The sequence below is a fragment of the Centroberyx affinis genome, unplaced genomic scaffold, assembly GCF_046629955.1.
Source record: "Centroberyx affinis isolate AG114_WGS23_722 - 3 ecotype Tasmania unplaced genomic scaffold, CSIRO-AGI_Caff_v1 ptg000246l_1, whole genome shotgun sequence".
Lineage (NCBI taxonomy): Eukaryota > Metazoa > Chordata > Actinopteri > Beryciformes > Berycidae > Centroberyx > Centroberyx affinis.
Genome location: NW_027278929.1, coordinates 86,284 through 105,644, shown reverse-complemented (window position 1 = coordinate 105,644; position 19,361 = coordinate 86,284). Strand labels below are relative to the sequence as shown.

Sequence of the window (19,361 nt, the reverse complement as noted above, 5' to 3'; positions counted from 1 at the left end):
AAGTGTGGGTTATTAAGGAATGCAGAGGGATTTGGAAGACTGTTGACAACGGAGAGGGAGATGTGGGGAATGAGGCACTACTCACTCTCTGGCCATCCTCTCCTGGGGGTCCTGGAGGTCCTGTAGGACCATGCTCTCCCTGGAGAGAAAGAGAGAGAGAGATGATCAGTGACATGTATGAAAGAAAATAACAGACTATCAGCAAGGAGCGGGAGTGGCAGGGTGGCCCAGAGGTTAGCAAGACTGTCCCATATGCAGAGCTATAAGCACAAGCTTGGATCCCTGCGATGGCCAAGAAAAGAAGGTTCCTAATTATGCTTTCTGAAATATGGTGATTGAACTGCTCTAAAAAGCGAAAGGAACTAAAGGTCCAACAAATTATGAAAACATAGAATGAAATAGTTGAAAAGAGAGCACGACAAAAATGCCTTTAATCAAATCATGGCCACAACCCTTGGCGTGGACCCATATTGTTTCCTCTATTTATAGTGGCCTATAGGCACTGGCCTGCCTCTGGTGCCCTGTAATTACTCAGTATAGGATTAGGAATGAGAGTCTGTCTAGAAATACCCTCTCTGTGATCTTTGGCCTCTCTCTTTCTGCTCTCTGCATAGGCCCAAATTCCACAAACTCCAAACTCAGCACTCGGCGTTCTCCTGCACAGGCCGGTGAAAAGGCAACCCAAGTGGTTCTGGAGTCAGTCCCACCCACTGTAACTGGGTCAAATTCTATAATGAGTTCCATTGGTTCAAAATTCACATCTGTCAACACTGATGTGTACATGAGATGGATGGGAGGTGGCCTTTGAACTACCAATCAGCCCCGATCCTGCAGTAAGGACAGGGTATAGGGCGGCAGAGACTCAGATCAGTGACAATGTTTGGAACTAGAAATAATAGAGGATTGTTGGTTGTGACCTTTGTAGATTGATAGCTTTCTTCTTCTCAAGACATGAGAGTAAACAATCCATTCAAGTGTTCAGAAGACTTTGGCAAGCCAATGGGTATGGCGGCCATGCAACTCTCCTGAGTCCCCTGACCAGGGTCATTCACCAGACCTGAAATCTATACCCTTCATACTTACTCTATGTCCCTTCTCTCCAGGAAGACCAGGGAGGCCGTCAAAACCGCGGTCACCCTGGAACATCACAATAACAAGAGGTTAGGTTTGCATGCAAGAGCTTGTTTCCAAAATTCCAAATTTCCAAAAGTCATTTAAAAAAACCCCAAAACAAAACAAAACAAAACAAAAAAATACCGTAAGTTTGTTATCACATGCCTCTATAATAAGTAAAGAGAGTGCTCTGATTTGATTTAATTCTGTTATCAATCAGTAGAGTAGGTGCCATTTTTTCAAATGGTCGCTATCTCATTTTGGAAAACTTTTCAAATGCAGCAGGCTGAGGTTGGATGACTGAACAGCGATGGGCATGGTGATGCTGCGGTGGGTTTTCATCTACCTTGCCTCCTGCCTCTCCTGGCATTCCTCGGGCGCCATCGGCTCCATTACGACCCTGGAGGACACGCAAATATCATGTCACTCTACATGCAAATCACATTAGAAGCATATCCAATCATCATGGACGGTCGTGGAGAATAAACACAGTAAAGATGCTATCATTGTTCTAACTAGTTTAGAGTTAAATAAACATGACTTTATGAATTTACACAACACAGAGAGACGATTATTGGGTGCAGCTGACTTATTTGAAATACGGCCATATTTGAAACTACACAAGCTCATCTCTCTGGTCGCTGTGGCTTTGATCCTTGCACTCCTGATAGTTTGTAATGTTGGAAATGTAGGAATTTAAACTTATTCTGCTGTTGCAATAACTGAATAAGATGAATCATAACACAGAGGACAGAGTACATAAACCCCTCCTGGCTTGAGCCTGTGTGGAATTTGCTCTTACCCTCTTTCCTGCTTTCCCTGGTGGGCCAGTGGAACCCTGAAGACCTCTGGGTCCCTGAGGAGAAAATATATGAATATTGAAATACATACAACATTCTTCATGCAACTATTTGTTTCTGTTGAGATGTAAAAAAGTGGGCATATAAGGAGGTTTAAAAGGCAAGGGGTTAACCAAAATGAAATAAAGAGTGCATCATTGGCATATTTAATAGGATATTTAATGACATACAAAAACAAGTTTAGTGTTGTGCATCTTCAAGGATCTCAGAAATATGTTGTTAACTTATTGCTCCCATATGCACAAATGCTATTAAATATCCTATTGCATTTTGATTTGTTTTTTGGTCATCGTAATGGGAAGTACAGTAAGTCAAAAAGTATCTGACATTCAGTATTAATTTGTTATCGTTATCTTATCGCCTTGAAAATTGTTTGCATAAAAAAAGAAAGGTCCCCGTCTCACCTGTGGTCCGGAGTCGCCGCTGTCACCTTTAAGTCCAGAAGAACCAGGACCTCCCTGGGAAAGATTTATACACAGACACACACACAGAGAAGACTGCTTAGAAACCAGTATAATCTAGTTTGGACTAGAAGCTAATGCAAATCCAAGACTGATAATATAAGATTTTAAACTTGGAACACAAATATAGGACAGAAAGACCTCCAAGAACATCTTTTCATAAACACAAATTCCCTCCAGTATCCCAGGATTACAGCGTATTGAGTGGTGTAGCACTGATGTATTATTGGAGAAAGGCATGAAGGCAGCGCTAGTGTGGGAGACACTCAACAAAAGAACAAAGTTCAGGCTGTCATCAATACACCAGAGTGTGTGTGAGATTATACTGTTCTGTCTGTTCTGTATGAAAGTAACATCTGCTTTCATCAATTGTCCAGTCCGCATATAAGACACTTGTTGAACAAAACCTCTAGACGGGTAGATAGGGAAGAGGGTGGTGTGTGTGTATGTGAATGTGTGTGTGTGTGTGTGTGTGTGTTACGGCATGAGATGCTTTGAGTCTGACCCTTCACAGGAAGAAGCTCTCATCGCCCTGTGTTTCTCATCAACTGTGAAATGAGCGGATGGTAGGTAGATCAATGGTGTGTGTGTGTGTGTGTGTGTGTGTGTGAGGGTGGGGGGGGGTTGAAAGCTACTCACCACAGGCCCAGATCTTCCTGTCATGCCCATTGGCCCTGGAGGACCTCTCATGGCCAGCTGTGGATTGGACAGAAACAACCCATAAACAACCAGGCAGTGTTGACACTCCTACATTTACATCTGTCTACACCAATTACAAATCAAAAAATATTTCTTCCCATCAAACAGAGGGAATTAGGAATGAAGCCAAATCTGCATGCTATGAGGCTCCCTTTGCAGTCAATTTATTAGCATCCAGTGAAGCGATGTTCAGAGCATCTGTTCTTGCTCTGACGGAGAAAGAGATGGAAAGTTTTGATGCCACGTGTATCATCTTGTGTTTCTCAAAATTCAGACCACATTTCCCATAAACCCTCTTGCTTCCTATCGCAACGAGGATGTTACTACCTCCCTCTCCCTGGCGTTGCTCTGTGCGCATTTGTTTTGAAGAGCAAGAAGGAGGACAAGAGCCAATAACAGCCCTTGATAACAACAAATATGCAACAAACTATGCAGTTACAGTAGTGGAACTGGAATGAAATTGTATATGACTTGCAACATAAAATGGTTTTGTGTGTGGTAAAACAATCCAGCAGATTTCCCGCAAAATCTGACCTGGTGGCACACAATTTAAAAGGCTGCTAATCCTCTTGGCAATGTTTGTTTATGGTATTTTATATTTATTTATGGTAATTTCCCCAATTTCACAAAATGAATGTGGTATGAATTGTTGATACACGTAGCACCTTTAATGACGCAGAGATTTGTGATTTTGAATTTAGACGATTATTCATGCTTTGTCTGCTTATACCAAGTCACTGGTATCAAACAGTGACTTGGTAACACAACATCAAATGGGGTCTGCAATAATACAGCTAACCCTAACATAACAGATGCGACTCACAATCAAGACTCCCATTTTACCTCTCTATAGCATGGAACCTTACAGTATGCAGACATTAGTTTTTTCTTGATTATGGTTTACCACTGTGGTCTACCACAGTCTGGCACCTGCCAAGAAAATTGTCTGTGATTTATGTGCAACTACTTACCTGTATATATTTGCATCAGGTTTACCATGAATAAATGACTGAATGACTTAATTTGATAATTCAAGGGAAAGCAAGACACGCCCGACACTATTCCTCACCATAGACGAAACCACACATATTAACTATCAATTAGCTTATTTTCATTGTGGTCCTTGGCAGGTAGCAGAGGGGAGAAAAATGGCAGTATTGGAGCAGAAGTTTCTTTAAAACAATATAGTTGTTGCAATATAGAAACATAGATGAACACAACTGCAAATACCTCAATAAGAACTAAGCTCAACAAGTTGTCTCAAAAAGTACTCTGTGTGAATGTTCAGGATAAATGGAAATTAGAACAGATGACATTTAATTTTTTTCCCCTCAGGAATAAAAAGTAAATATAGAAAGGTGACAAGTGCTTTCTAAACATTACTGAACACCAGTTGTGGCCACGCTCCAGCTCCGTCGGGTTTTGTGAATGTGTGAACATTCTATGCTTGCGCGACATTTAATGTTCTCCATGTGTTGTACTCTAGATCACACCTTGCTTAAAACCACATAGCGCATCCTGTTTTTCAACAGTTCTGTGGTTACCAAGACCCCTGAGTGGGTGTGAACGTCCGCTGTGGCCCTATATACTACCCAACCTGACACTTGTAAAGTGGGGTACAGCTAGACTGCAAGTTGAATATTTTTGAATATAGACCATTTATAAGATGAGTGGGACTTTCTAACAGTGATTCCCTGATTGATAATTTACTACAGAGTCCAGACTTAAACTTTTTTTGCCTGAAACTTGAATTGAGCAGCTTTAGTCTAATCCTTGGGCACAGGCTCATGAACAAACTGGTACTAATGTTAAGAAGGGACTCATCAGTGAGCGGGTAGCCATCCATTTTGGGTCACATCCAATAGTTTAAGAGGCACCGGTGAGGATGATTAGCTCTTCAAACACGCCAGGATCACATTATTTCCCGTGTATTTAACCTAACTTTTGTATCCTATGTTTTTGGATTGTGGGTGTAGGTTAAGCGGCAGTCAATTAGAGTGTACCGAGAAAAAAAAAAATCCTGTAAAATGTCCTCTAATCCGAGTAGGGTGCGCCGGGATAACATTCACCACTGGTACTTACCCTAGCTTGAGACAAGATAGCCTGAGCTTGGGCCTCCTGGGCAGAAACCACAGGTCCCTTGTGTGCCTCTCCGCCTGCACGGAACTGTCGACCGCAACAGAGAAAAGAAACACAAATAAGAAAACAAATTGAGTTGTCTCCATTTACAGAGTGAGACATCTAATACCCCTCGCCCCCCAGAGAGTGTGTTAAACGCTTTGCTGTGTTCTGTGACACCTGTAAAGCTGTCACCGTGCCACACACACATACACACACACACACACACACACACACACGCATGTCTGCAATCAAACACACACACATATTCACTGGCATACAAGCACACACACATGCACACGCATACACATATACACTAGCAGACATCCACACACACAAATATGTGTCACCAATCCTTTCAAAGCCTCAGTCACTGGTTCCACTCCATTGCACTGGCTGACATTTACAAGGTAAGTGATTTGTGACTCAAAGCAAATAAGGCTGACACACTTTGGCCTACTGGTGATGCTATGAGGTAAACTTGCTAAATGAAGTAAGTTCACAGGCCAGTGGCTGAGATGAGAGGTGTATGTAAAGGAAATTAAACCGACAGCCCAGTGGGCATGTAGGTGGCAGTAGGGCGGAGCAGGACTTACTGGCAGCATCAGAATGGTACCTGGAGGACCAGGAACACCGTCTGAACCGGGAAGACCAGGACGCCCTGGAGGACCCTGGGAAATGAGAGGAGGGAGAGAGAAAGTTGGTTCTTCTATACAAGACAAAGAGTTTCTCAAAAAAGTCTGACATGATTTGATTGTTAATGAAGCAGATCCTCAAGGTTTTGAATTCAGAAGATTATCTTTGTCTGATGTGGATAATAAGCTCTACTTTCCCAGGCATGATGATTTCGCTATTTTGTCTCTAATCCATTGAAAGTACATTGCAAATTTTAAAAAAACACTGGACACCTAATCTTTAAACAGCAAAATCCTATTTTATCAACAACAATGATTTCCATATAGGAAGGTACCGTGCGTGAGTCTATGTTGTTGTTGCTTATTCCAAATAGGTAATTGGACTAATCCGCTTAAGGAAAATGAGACATAGGGTTCAATGATGAGCTTTGAAATTTTCCATGGTAACCTTTATCACTGGGCCAAGTAGCAGAGCCCATAGCCTTGATACAAAACAGACTGTACTCGTGTTTATCCAGTTTGGCACAATGCCTACTGAGGCCAGTCACTGTCATTAGCCAGGAAGCAATTAAATTCACATCCAGCAACAATAAAGGCATGATAATAGCAAAGCATGTATTTGCATTAAGTTGGCCTCGGGATGTTGTCTGCTTAATTGCAGGAAAGCACTGAGTTGAATTCATAAAAGGTATTATGCTAATAAGCAAGATGGCTGTATCCAACACAGCTGGTAATATTGAAATAAGAAATATCTCTGCATGACCATTTGTTTATAAGAGTAATAGTGATAATATGTTAGAACAAACCATCAGTTAAATTAAAATCTAGCCTGATGAATCAATAAAGACAACAAGTTATCCTAAAGATCCAGTCTAAATAATATGCACTATGTTTTCAGAGGATCTCTTTAGCAGGCTTGTCACACGCCACAATCTCAGACTGCTGGCTCAAATTGATGCCATGTGTTCCCCACTGCCTTGTCCCAGAGGCGCTAAATACTCTCCATCCATTGCTGTGTTATAGTAAGCGTAGTGCCATCTAGTGCTCATGACGATCCTGCATGGCTGGGAAAGTGGGTGTTTGAGTGGAGGGGAGAGGAGGGAGGGGTAGGGGGTGGGGTGATCATGTGAGAAATGTGCTGATCAAACGTCCAATCTAGACGGACCCTACGCAACGGAAAACCACAAGACTACAGAAACACGTCACTTTTAATCGCTCTGTCAATCCTCAGCAAGACAGTTTCTCATGGGAGGAAATGAAGGGAGGGGGAGGGAGGGGGTGGAGAGAGAGGGTGGAAGGGGTGCATCGCCAAAATATTTTCTGATCACTTTGACCCCCTGAAACAACAAGCTTTTTGTGTTGGAGAGGGCCGCTGGTCATGCTGGGGGAGGCGTGCCTGGGTTTTACTTTGCCGGCACTGAAAGGGTTAACTTCCAGGGTGAGGAGACAGAATGGACGAGCAATAAGAGCAGTGAAAGAGGGGTGGGGGGGCGTTCACCACATTTGGGAAAAACAAGCTGAGATCCAGCTTTCGAGAGGGGATGAGCACTTATTCCGTGTCATCCAATCAATCAAGTAAATGAGTGGAATCCCACAGTGCTGGGAAAGGAGGTTTGAGAAAGTTCAGGCGTTGACATATTTTACAGAAAACTCCTTTAAGTTGTAGCACACCCTGTGAGATACCAACACAACTGTTTCTCAGAACTTTTCTTTGTTGGGATATTGACAGTTTATGGGCATATCTAGTTTCCCTGCACCACTCCTTGCTAATCCCCCCCTACTGCTGCAGTAGCAAGCTGCGTCCAATTGTATTATTCACTCCATGGCATTGAGGCTCTACTGCACAGCTTTCCAATAAAGGAGAAGACAGCAGGATAACAACAGAAGCACTGTTCCTCTATATGCTGACTCCACTAATTTTGAAAGCAAGATGGATGGAGTATAAAGTTGGTATTTCACATTTTGTATCAATTATGGCCCGCAAAAATCTGAGAACTATTACTCCAAGCGTTTTTGTTGTTATACAATCAAATTGGACCATATTTTAAATTGCCTAGTACAATTGTGCTTTTTTCTACTTTAAGCTATGACGAAAAGTACAACTGGCTGTTAGTGGTGTAATGAAAGTAGCACATTAAATAACATTCATAATGTGTATTGACTGGGTGACAGAGCTTCTCAAAAACATCTGGTATCCACTCTGAAATGAGGCCAGCGCTCACTTACCCTCTCACCATGATCTCCTGGGGTACCTGGGGGACCCTGCAAGCCTGGGGTACCAGGGAGACCCTGAAACCACACACAGACACACACACTTAGCCTATAATATCCCAAACGACTGCTAACCAGCATTCCCACCACATTCAATCTATCAGCTAGTTCACATGCACAGGCCAACTAAGACACAAGCACAGACACAGACACACACACACATACACACAGTTGTACAGACACTCTCTCACATACACACACTTCTCACTGTCTCTCTCAACTCAAGCTTCACAGGCGATCAGGACTGACGCTCTTTCCATAAAGACATTTTTCCCCCTTTAGCTGTTCTCCATCTGTGGAAGGCAGGCAGGAGTGTGGGAGAACGTGATACTCACTGCTTGGCCGGGGGCTCCTTGGGGTCCTTCTATAAGCATCCCCTGAAAAAGGAAAAAGTGGATACAGTAGCATTTAGGGAAGGCTGTAAATCCACAGGCACTGGAGGATGGAAAAAAAAAAACTCCAAAGTCCAAAGAGTGGAGACTTTGGGTTTGATGTTGAGGAGTTTACTTAAAGCTACAAGCTAAAGTTAACAATACTTCAGCTAACTGATGTATTATTCTATAATGCGTGCGTGTGTGTGGTCAAAGATTTGGATGGGAGGCTGTGGTGGCACAGATGGTATGGGAGGGGTGAAGTTAACTGCAGCTGCTATTTTGGTCAATGTTTAGCCTGTAATGGTAAATTGCATAGGATGGCCGTCTTAAGATCCTCTGTGCCCTGACATTTTGAGTAGAAACTAGTCTTTTATGTGCCACAGGACATATGCTTTGTAACTCTTGCCAGGAGGGAAGAGACTGTTGGTTATAAGGGCTTCAGATTAAATAAACAAGGCTTAAAATTCACTTTCTTTGTGGGTGATGTGGTTTGATGTGCTGGCATTTTTATTGCACCAGTGGTCATTGCTGATTGAAATTGAGAAATAGACATTTATTAGCCGATGGCAATCAGATATGGACAGCCCTTATTTGTTTGAACAGTAGATATCTGAAGAGAACAGATAAAAGATAAAAGAACACATATATTCAACAAAATATGCTAAGAATGTGATTTAGGGTTTTTATAGGCCCTTATAAACCATTGTCTGCAATTGTTGGCAAGTCTTTTTTGATATGAAAGCCTTTCAACTATAAATCTGACTTCACAGGGAATTTTGAAATATGGGTTTCAGTCATCTGAACATTTCACTGGTTCAAATAACAGACAGACAGACGGACAGACAGATGGACAGACAAATAGACAGACAGACAGACAGATAGATAGATAGATAGATAGATAGATAATTTATTCACCCCTGGGGCAAATGAATAATAATTGGATAATGACCTTATTGCCATTATTAACTAGCAATATTGGGATCAATAACTATAACAATGACTGCTTTAATTTAGCAGGGAAGTTAGCTAGCTACCTAGGCTAGGTTTCAGTAGCTAGCTATAGAGGGCTAAATTTACCTTAAAATGTGAACCTTTATTCCTCCAGACTCTTGAGGTCTGTTTCTAATATGTTTTTTCAGTGGGTAATCTGTGGAATGATAACTGTTCATCTGATTCTCAACATTATGATGTGAATCTTGGTACACAACAGCAAGACATAGCTGGGCTGTGCTTGCTATGTCGACAAATTTCCCATGCCGAATGAAAAGCAAGTTTAAAATGGCTGCTGTGGCAATAAGGTCTAGAAGTTAGATACCACAATATAATTGATCACTTACTGGCTCAATGACAGCAGGTTCACCCTTCTCTCCTTTCTCTCCCTGGTAACTGCCTCCACCCACCTACAGACACAAGACAGACCAGGTGAGCTGCTACACAGAAGCAGCAATGGTTAGAAACTCAAACATAACAAAAAAAACAGTGAGACCAGTAAGCAGCGGATGCCCTGCCCCATGGGTGTCTTCTCTTTTATAGAGGTTACTTAATACAGCAACAAAACTGCTAAGAAAAGCTCAGGAGAATGCTGACTAGAGCTGTGCATGCTTAAAAGGATTTAAGTAGCTCTTCAGGCGAAAAAGCTGAATTTTTTTTCTGCCTTCTGGAAAAATCAACCTCAAGAATTATTTTGTAAGAAGCTATAATTTAGACTTTGGTCTGACTCCTATGTATTAAGCTTCCTGAAAGCCAGTGACTGAAAAAAAAAAAGACCCCAACTGAGCAGAAAGGCAAGGGTCGTTACCTGACACTATCCACACAATGACTTCACATGAGAAGAATTCACAAACCACCGACAGCAGTGTGTCTAAAAACCGCTAGATTATACTGCGTAGCCTGGAGTAGAAACTCTTTTTTCTATTGAGAAAGCCATCATGGAATGGAGCTGTGAGCGCTGAAGAGTGGAGCGAACTAACAGAGCGGTGGAGATGAACCCGAGGCGGGACGGATCTCAAGCCCACATCCAGACATGGATCATGTCACTTCCTGCCTCTGAGACTCTGGATCCTGAGGGGGAGGAAAGGGGCTGGAGACTCGCCACAACAGACACGAATGGCTCGCGACATATTTCGGTGCGGTTTTAGATAATAGTCTAGGTGGATTTGATGAGATTAACAGTTGCTGAGTCATAGGCTTGTCGTCACGGAACGCAGACAGACCGTTGGAGGAGAATGTCTTTGATAAACAGCACAGGTCATCGGGGTCAAGAGGTGAGGCAGGACGTGGCTGTGCTGACGGTTGGGTCAACATCTGTTTATTTGTGTCGAGGCTGAGATAGATGGACGAGGTGTGCGTATGTGCTTGTGAGTCCATGTGTGTTTATGTGTTTGTGTGCAGAATGCTCCAAGCTATAACCCGATACCATTAGAAGCAACAAACAAAACGGCACCAAAAACACCCCATGAAACAAATGCCACCAGCATCTTCTCCATCTCGCCCACATTCCTGAAGCCCCCCCTCCCCCTCCTCCACTTACATTGCTCTCTCTGAAGTCCGTCTCTGCGGGAACACCGGGGCCAAACTCGTCCTCGTACGCCGAGTCTGTAGGCTTGGCCTCGGTGGTGCCGTAATCGCCATAATCACCGTATTCGTACTGCTTCTTGTCAAGCTCCTTGGCTTCATATTCCTTCAGGTCATATTCCTTAAAGTCATATATTTCAGTGCCAGGTTCCACTTTTTCTTTGGTGTCCACAGGAGCGGCGGTTTCCACGGCAACGGTGGGGTCCGCCCCGACCTGCTCCACGCCGGTGATGTAATCATCGACTATTTCCTCTTCGTAGTTCTGGGATCAATCCAAGCGTCGCAAGGAGGGGGCCAGGTTGTCGAGATGGGAGGGAACATGGAGGTTTGGTTAGTGAAATGAAACCATGTGAAAAGCTTCACTGATCAACTTTCACATGATTTTATAACATGATTCACAGTTAAAGCAGTAGCACTTGGCACTTTGCTTAACTATGCCAAAATTATTGGACACCAACAAAGTGAAAGTTCCCTGAGGAATTTTCAACCTAGTTGTGTCTTAAAACTCTGTTCAACATATCCATGTGTCTAATTTGGGACAACACACACTTATATTAGTTTTCAACTCAACATTATGTTAATATCCACATATGACTTCATTGAAAAGCAATACAAATGTGTGATGTCCCAAACTAGACACACCAATGTTTTGAAAAAGATACATCTTAAGAGTGTATCAAATAATAAAACAAATCAGTAAAATATGGTAGATGAAATATATCACATTCATGCTGTAAAGTTGCAAAATGAAGGACTTGTCAGGTAATTCAGACAACATAATCTTAAATACTAACAAGTCAAATGCAAATGTTTACAGATAAACATTATTTCAGGTTACTGAGCTATTAAACACCCCATGAAATGGGGTGTTTAATAGCCCATTGTAGTATAGTACTTTGAGTTGAAAGGTCCATGTGTGCATCACCTTGACAGAAAAACTAGTCTGCATCTGATTGCACAGCATTTGAGGAGGTTAAAATACAAGATGAAAACGCATTGAGGAAACACGATTGTACGGGGAGAATTGTGTATTTTTTGGGATTTGCAAGCATTACCTTGGAAATCAGATCTCGCTCAGCTTGTTAAGAGATGTCAATCAATGTTACACCAAAAATGCAGCATGAGACATCAAATATTAACAACATGCTGAGGGAGAATGGAGAGAAAATATCTGGGCCTGTCATGCAGCACCCCTTTTGTGAGTTTGTGAATTTGTATTGTGTATCATCTCCTTGGAAGAACTTTGCAACATCTCAACAACTCACAAAAGTAATTGTTCACTTCAGCATAATTCAAGACTTCTCAGGCAGAATTATGTCTGTTTAGAGAAGTAGAAGTTAAACATTCTGTAAGAGCGCTTCCATGTTCTAAACAGGTAATGAATCAGGTAACTTTTTTTTAAACGTTTATTTATACAGGGCTTCAAACCGTCAACCACCCAGCCACAAGCCCACTTCTCTACACTTTAGGCTACTGCCGCCCACTCCCAACAGAACTTATGATGTAATTTATTACACGGTAAATCTCTTATATACCAATACAAGGAGTTCATTCCACCACTGTGTACCCAAAGAACCACAGTCCCCAAGGTTAGGGCTTCAATATCCACTGAGGCCACCCATGCTTAACATGTATGCAAGGCACTTTGAATAAAAGCATCCACCAATGTCATACTGTAGCCTATATTGTGTTAGTTCTATGGGGAAAGTTGCCCTACGACATTGTCCAAAAAGTTGTCCAGTGCATCACAGTCCTAAGTAATCAGACAAGTGTGGAACAATGGGACTGGATATGTTTGGTTTTCCCTGGTTAGCGCTCTGGCTTGTCTCCTCTGAGGAATGTGATGTCTTACTAGCTGAAGCTGTGTTATCCACCTCAAGGTACATCACAAGCGGCAAGCAATTTGGCTGGTGGAGCACACAGCCATATTGTTTTAGTTTAACCCCCGAATGTTCCTCATTATGTACTGTTTTATGTGATGGTTTAGCACAAATTAAGACAGGATCTGCCAAATTCAGGATATGGGAGAAACATAGGGGATGCGTCTGTCTGCTGATTTTCCATTGGTTACGGTTCATTAAATGACAAAGTTTCCCTACTACGGTCTTTATCCAGATTCTATTGATGCAGGCGGCTTCAATTACAAAAATAAAGTCAAAAAATAGAAGTGTTTTAAAGAAGTGTATTAACTTTGGTATACTCTTAGTTTACTTGTAAGCGCACTATTTTGTTACTTGTTGGGACTAAATTTATAGTTTATAGACGTGTACTTGCACTTTAAGTTAACTTTAACTTTATATCTGTATATTTTCAGTGTGCTTGAGATTGACTCACAAATACTAAAAGTGTACAAAGTTTTGAAGATTTGAACTTCTTGTGACTTAATTGGACCACTTTTAAGTTCATTTTAAGTTCATTAAAGTATAATTCTAGTATCATTAAAAGTAAAAGTAAGCACAAAGGGTTCTCATGGAAATCAAGGAGTCGAGTTGGGTTTCAACCTCCAAGGAAGATGGCAGAAGATTAAAGAAAATATGTTTTTCTTGTTGGCTCCTTCTAAGGAAATTAACTGTTCATTTTACTGCAGATTATTTATCAAGCAGGTTGTGTTTTTAATTTGTCCTCCTATTGACAAAAATGAAGATCTTAGTGATAAATATGTCTAAAGTTACCTGGCCGGTTCCTGCCGACTCGGTGGGGGTTTCAGGCTGACTGCCGTCCACTGTGCCGTAGTCATACTCACCCGTGTAATAATCTCCGCCCACGTTTGTCTGAAATCAGGGCAGGAACAGCACAAAAAGTAAAGGATTACAAATCTGAGAAGGGCAAATCATGTTGGATGGCTTCTGTTAATGCAAATTAATTTATTTTGTCTACACCACATCCTTCCACAGCACCACTACCACCACAACATGACAAGGTAAAGTGATATTGTGATCCTTAATACACGTACTGTAGGTAGAATATCTTTAAAATGAACTTCAATATCATATTAATCATGCTACATTTATATGTATACTGTACATATTTAGTAAAAAGTAAAGTAAAAAAAAGTTAAATGATGACATAACAACCATGACATCAAATACGGAATGAGAAAAAAAAAGGGAGGCAGGAAGTGGGATTAAGAGTGAGAGAAAGAAAGAAAGAAAGAAAGAAAGAAAGAAAGAAAGAAAGAAAGAGAAGAAGAACTAGAAAGAGAGATAGGTTGGACTGAAAATTAGATCTACTTAAAAGTTGATGGACAAGGTTGACAACAAGAAACCGTATGTCTGTCTGGTGTGTGTGTGTGTGTGTGTGTGTGTGTGTGTGTGTTTCCATGCATCACATTCACGACAGCACCCACGATAATGGTATTAGTAAGTGTTACCTCAGTCTTGGCTCCTTCAGTTGGGGGAGCCTCAGTGACTACCCCTCCTTCACCGTAGTCATAGAAGTCACCATAATCATCATAGTTAGTGTACTACACAGGAAAAAGGACAGAGGGGGGAGAGGGGGGGACAACCAGTCAGTTAGGGCAATCATGTAAATAAGGTAGTACGATGTCTGAGAGACATATTCTACATTATTTACATGGCATATAAGAGCTATAAGAGAAATTAAACAAACAAAAGAAATCTCATCTCATTCACAACACCTTTAGTGTCTTCATGCTTTTTTATAAATCCCATGGTCACATGGTGCAGGATTATAAAAAACAGAATTACACTATGAGGAAAATATCACATCCATAATGGAAAATGGAACAATTTTGCATATGGATGAAAGGAGCATTCCGTGATGCGTTCCCACCCACCACTTTGTTTCACATGACCTACGGAAAGGTTCATGGCTGTAACCAAGCAAACAGCAATAAAGATTCTTGTTTGCTTCCAACAGGATGTTAGAGGGTTAATGTGATGCCAATGAAAACTCATCTACCTCTGTACCATTTTCTTCAGTATGCCAACAATGGCCCCTGGCTTTCACTAATGGACTCTTTAAAACAGAAAACTCACGCTGTCTGTACTCACTGCATGTAAATACTTATGGGAAATATATAGTAGGAGGTAAAATCATCATTAAAAAGAAAATGGTGCGGCCTTAAAACAGTCTCTCTGCCAAAACAGCGTGTGTTAACTTTCTTATTCACCCTCGTTTTACTTGAGTAACCTTTAAAAAAACATAGTTAAAAAGCTCCACACAGAGAATGAATGAAGGCCCCCAACTTTGGTCCTCTATTTCCTTTGCCAATCCATTCATTCTAGTAAGTGTCAAGATACGATTGATGCAGTTTAATTACATTTGAGGAGTCATTTTGTCATGACCTGCCTATGAGGAAGCATATCAATAAACACTATGATCACATAAGATCCTAGTGGCTAATGCCTACCTGTTGCATTTTTTAAATAATCCAATTGCATTTTTGGCCCATTGCCCGTGTTAAGTTTTGGCTTTTGGCCTTCTTTGTCAAAAATCTTGATCCCTCTTGGTCTATCTATTTGTTCAAGTTCTCTTAACATTGTCTTCAAATAGAGCAGGACCAGTCAAAACACAGGCGAGGCAGATTAAGTTAGCAGACCAGCCCTCGATATGCTTTGCTCTATCAGTGCAGGAATAAATATTAGTCCCAGGATAACTGCTAAACTCATAAAAATAATAAGAGACCCATGGCCTGCTGGCCTGCCGGCCTGGCCTCCGTTCACTGGCCCAGAGAAAGAGGTCACAGAGGAGAGAAGTCCTGGCCAGACCGACCAGACTGACAGACTGACTGAGAGAGAGAGAGAGAGGGAGAGAGAGAGAGAGAGAGAGAGAGAGAGTGAGAGAGTGAGAGAGAGATAAAGAGGGAGAATGAGAGAGAGAGATAAAGAGGGAGAGAGAGAGAAAGAGGGAGAGATTTATAAAGATTTATGGGGCTGAAGTGCTTGGCAAAGCTGAAGGCCGTCACCACAGACTTGGATGAAAGGCATAAATACTGAAGTGTGCTCATAAAAAGAGCACCCCCACCCCACCCTCCCCTTCCTCCTGCATCACTCCCTCTTCCTCTTTCAACCCGACTCCAGACATGTGGCTGTCGACTGCAAGGAATCGTGTGTTTCAGGTCAAGGAGCATCTTCAGAGGCTAAGGTCAAAGCCGTGCTCTGTGAACCTCCCCATGACGCTTCCTACATTGCATATGTTTGAAGTCAGCTAGATGTTTTTTGAGAATTGTTAAGGTTTCGTAAACACTGAGGGATGTTGTTTACCTGGAATGTGGGAAGAACATTCCTCTAATAACTGTACCAAAATGGACAGTATGAATAAACTGGATTTACAATGCTCTTGCAACTGTCCAACTGCTCCCTGCTGTCTATTTAGAATTGACAAGCTCCTTGTCTTGGCGCTGAAGAGTAACTCGGTGATGAAGCAACATTTTCCGGGATCGGTACCCACCACTGTACAGCCAATATTTTCAAACAGAGAATCGGTTCGACTCTCCTGATTTTTCGTGACCCAGGGATCTAAAGTCTGCTTTTCCAGGTACTGGGAGTCTAGCTGGGGAAGGAAAAGCTTAAATTTCCCTGGGAGTCTGGGCAGAGCCTGCAGAACTCGTTAGCGATATAAATCACGGGGCCACTCCAAAGTGGGCTCAGACTTCGTGGCAGGGAAAAAGGAAAAGTTTCCAGTGTGAGCTCATCAGTTATTTAGTGAAATACTGAAGGAAAATGTCAGCCGGCAGAAAGGCTCGAACTAGCAAAATAACAAAAAAAATGAAGATAAAAAAAAGAAAAAAAGAGAGGCCCCAACACAAGGCATTGTATTTCAATTAAGAGATTTGGCTAAAGGAGCATGGTTTTCAGAGGCTGCAAGTGATCCACTGGAGCCAATGGCAATAAAATTCAAATTTCAGCAGATGAGTTCAGCCTCAGCAATCACTTTTGATATGTGAGCGTGTTTCCATCAATAGAATACACAATGGATTAAGAAATGGGTTAGGGTCAATGTGGAAACTCTGTCTCCGTCTCTGTCAAACTACTTAAGCCGGGAGGAAATGTTTGCAGCACATTTTTTAAGCTTACTAGGTTTGCAGAGAATGTTTTTGTCCTTACAACATAGGCAGTCTGTAAAACACAGTGTCACCTACCACTGCTACTATTAGCTGTCACAGACTTGTTTATGCTATGAGAGTGTTTAAGAAAATGCCGGGTCTGGGAGACTAAGAGGCTTTTGGTGTGTTTGACTGGACTATCTCACATATCACCTACCACCCAACCCCCAGTCCCCTCCTCTGTGCTTCGAAGCCTCACATTTTCACTCTTTCTACCTTCCCTCCTTCTAACCTTCCTACCCTTTTCATTCCAACTCACCCCTCTCATGTCTTTCCTATTCAATCTACTTGACAAATTTATTTTGCTTTTCTCTCTCTGCCCTCAACCTTTTTTTGTCTATCCAACCCCTCTCTTTCCCCTCTCTCTTTCGTCTTATGCTTCCTAACCTCTACCTATGTCCCTAGGCCTCTTTCCAAATTCCTGTTATCATCCTTACTACATCTCAAACTTTCACTCCTCCTCCCGCCATCTCTCCCTCCCTCTTTTTCTCCCTACAACTATTCCTCCCTCCCTTCCTCTCTCCATCCAACTACCTCGCTCTCCCTCCTTCCTTCTCTTCTTTCCTCCTTCCCTCCCTCCCTCCCTCCCTACAACTTCCCCTCCCTCCCAATAAGTTTTCCTCCATCCCTGCCCCCCCCCCCCTCCCATCCAGATACTGACCGCTTCCTCAGGTTCCTGAGCCTGGGGGGTGTCGTGGTGGTTGGGGGTTTCACAGTCGGGGCTGTAGTGTTCACAGTAGTCATAGGCTGCCCGGGGGTCTGCCACGATCAGCAGCTGCTGGATGTCACCCTGGAAGAAGAAGAAGATGAAGAAGAAGAAGAGGAAGAAGAAAAGAAAGAGTTTGTCAGCAGAAGCCACTGTCACCAAACCTCTCCGGCTGCCGGGGGATATAATGAGACAGCTTCTCTCCAGAGACAGCGTTACTGGGTAGCTGAGAGATGTAATTCTCTTCAGCTCAGTGGTTATTATAATCTCACTGGGCAATGGAACAAAATAACTAAATGTCTGTCTACATAAAAGTGCCCATGTAAGAAGAAGAGCAAAAAGGTGTTATTGGTGCGGATGCAAGTACAGAGTTTTTTTGTCCATTGTCCATTTCTGATTGTGAATAGAAACCAAATGTGTATTTCCAGGACATACTGTAGGCCCATTCTTTGCGTCAGCTTGGTGAAGATTAAATGTGACAAACAATACAAAGGATATTGTATGGTACTAGCAGCAGGAGTCTCTGAACATTAAATACATTTCCAGCCTTAAAGGAAAGAACCAGGGCTTTACCATCAGACCATCGTAGTGGTTTTCCTCTCCGTCTGAGACCACTCACTCACTGACGCACAAAAACGCAGATTCAAATGCAAACGCAGGCCTCAGCAAAGGATATAAAAGGGTGTGAGGGGAAGATTGTGTCGGGGCTTAGTGGTGTGTGTGTGTGTATGCACATTAGGAATAAGGCAAAGAGGGCGTCTGTAAGCCTTTCAAAAAGAACTATTGTACAGTCCCCTCGCCCAGCCATTAGGGACGGCAAGTCCCGTTTCACAGCCGCGTCCCTCTTTACCACTGAAGGAATGGGAAGATAAATAACCAAAGTCTGTACTTATGTGAAATATCTGAGGCCGTCTGTTTTTCATGAGCTTTTGGAAAAGGAAATTAGATCCCCACTCCCACCCCCCTCCATCGGCCAAGGGCCCTTTTTGCATGATCGTCTCCCAAGGAATTTCTAAAGCAGGAACTACTCTATGCCACTGATGTGGAGAACGTTAACTATACCCATCAACCACAGGGGTACCTCAGCTGACCTGGGTCTGCCTCGGAGGGGGGGTTGGGACAATTCTTTCCCAAATGCACCTGGAACAGGCAACAAAGAGGATGAATGAATGGGGAAATAACTTAAGTGCTGTGCGAAGTGTACATTGGCCGAAGGGGGGGCAGCGAGCAGGGTGGCCCCTACAGAGGAAACACATCCATGCAGATTACATTAAATTACAGGAGGCGACATCTGCACAGGCTTAACCCTCTGGAACCCATTAGATATTCACCGCCCAATGCTCGCATCATATGTGACCAGTAAATCTCAACAGGGACAATCCAAATGAATGACAACCAGTTGACATAAACATAAATACAGTTTATGGATGGACTCTACAATTTACAATTTACAATTTCCCATTTGGCAGACGCTTTTATCGAA

General features: G+C 42.4%; 1 protein-coding gene across 1 annotated transcript in view; it reads right to left on the bottom strand.

Moving 5' to 3' along the window:
- Window positions 1-19,361, bottom strand: part of LOC139665332 (collagen alpha-1(XI) chain-like) — an 89,174-nt gene that overhangs the window by 49,771 nt on the left and 20,042 nt on the right. The window contains 15 exon segments of the mRNA XM_071544330.1: window positions 86-139; window positions 1,084-1,137; window positions 1,460-1,513; window positions 1,916-1,969; window positions 2,378-2,431; window positions 3,074-3,130; window positions 5,216-5,299; window positions 5,848-5,922; window positions 8,113-8,175; window positions 8,493-8,534; window positions 9,869-9,931; window positions 11,062-11,367; window positions 13,778-13,876; window positions 14,476-14,568; window positions 17,834-17,962. Coding sequence (XP_071400431.1) covers window positions 86-139; window positions 1,084-1,137; window positions 1,460-1,513; window positions 1,916-1,969; window positions 2,378-2,431; window positions 3,074-3,130; window positions 5,216-5,299; window positions 5,848-5,922; window positions 8,113-8,175; window positions 8,493-8,534; window positions 9,869-9,931; window positions 11,062-11,367; window positions 13,778-13,876; window positions 14,476-14,568; window positions 17,834-17,962 — 1,281 coding nt within the window.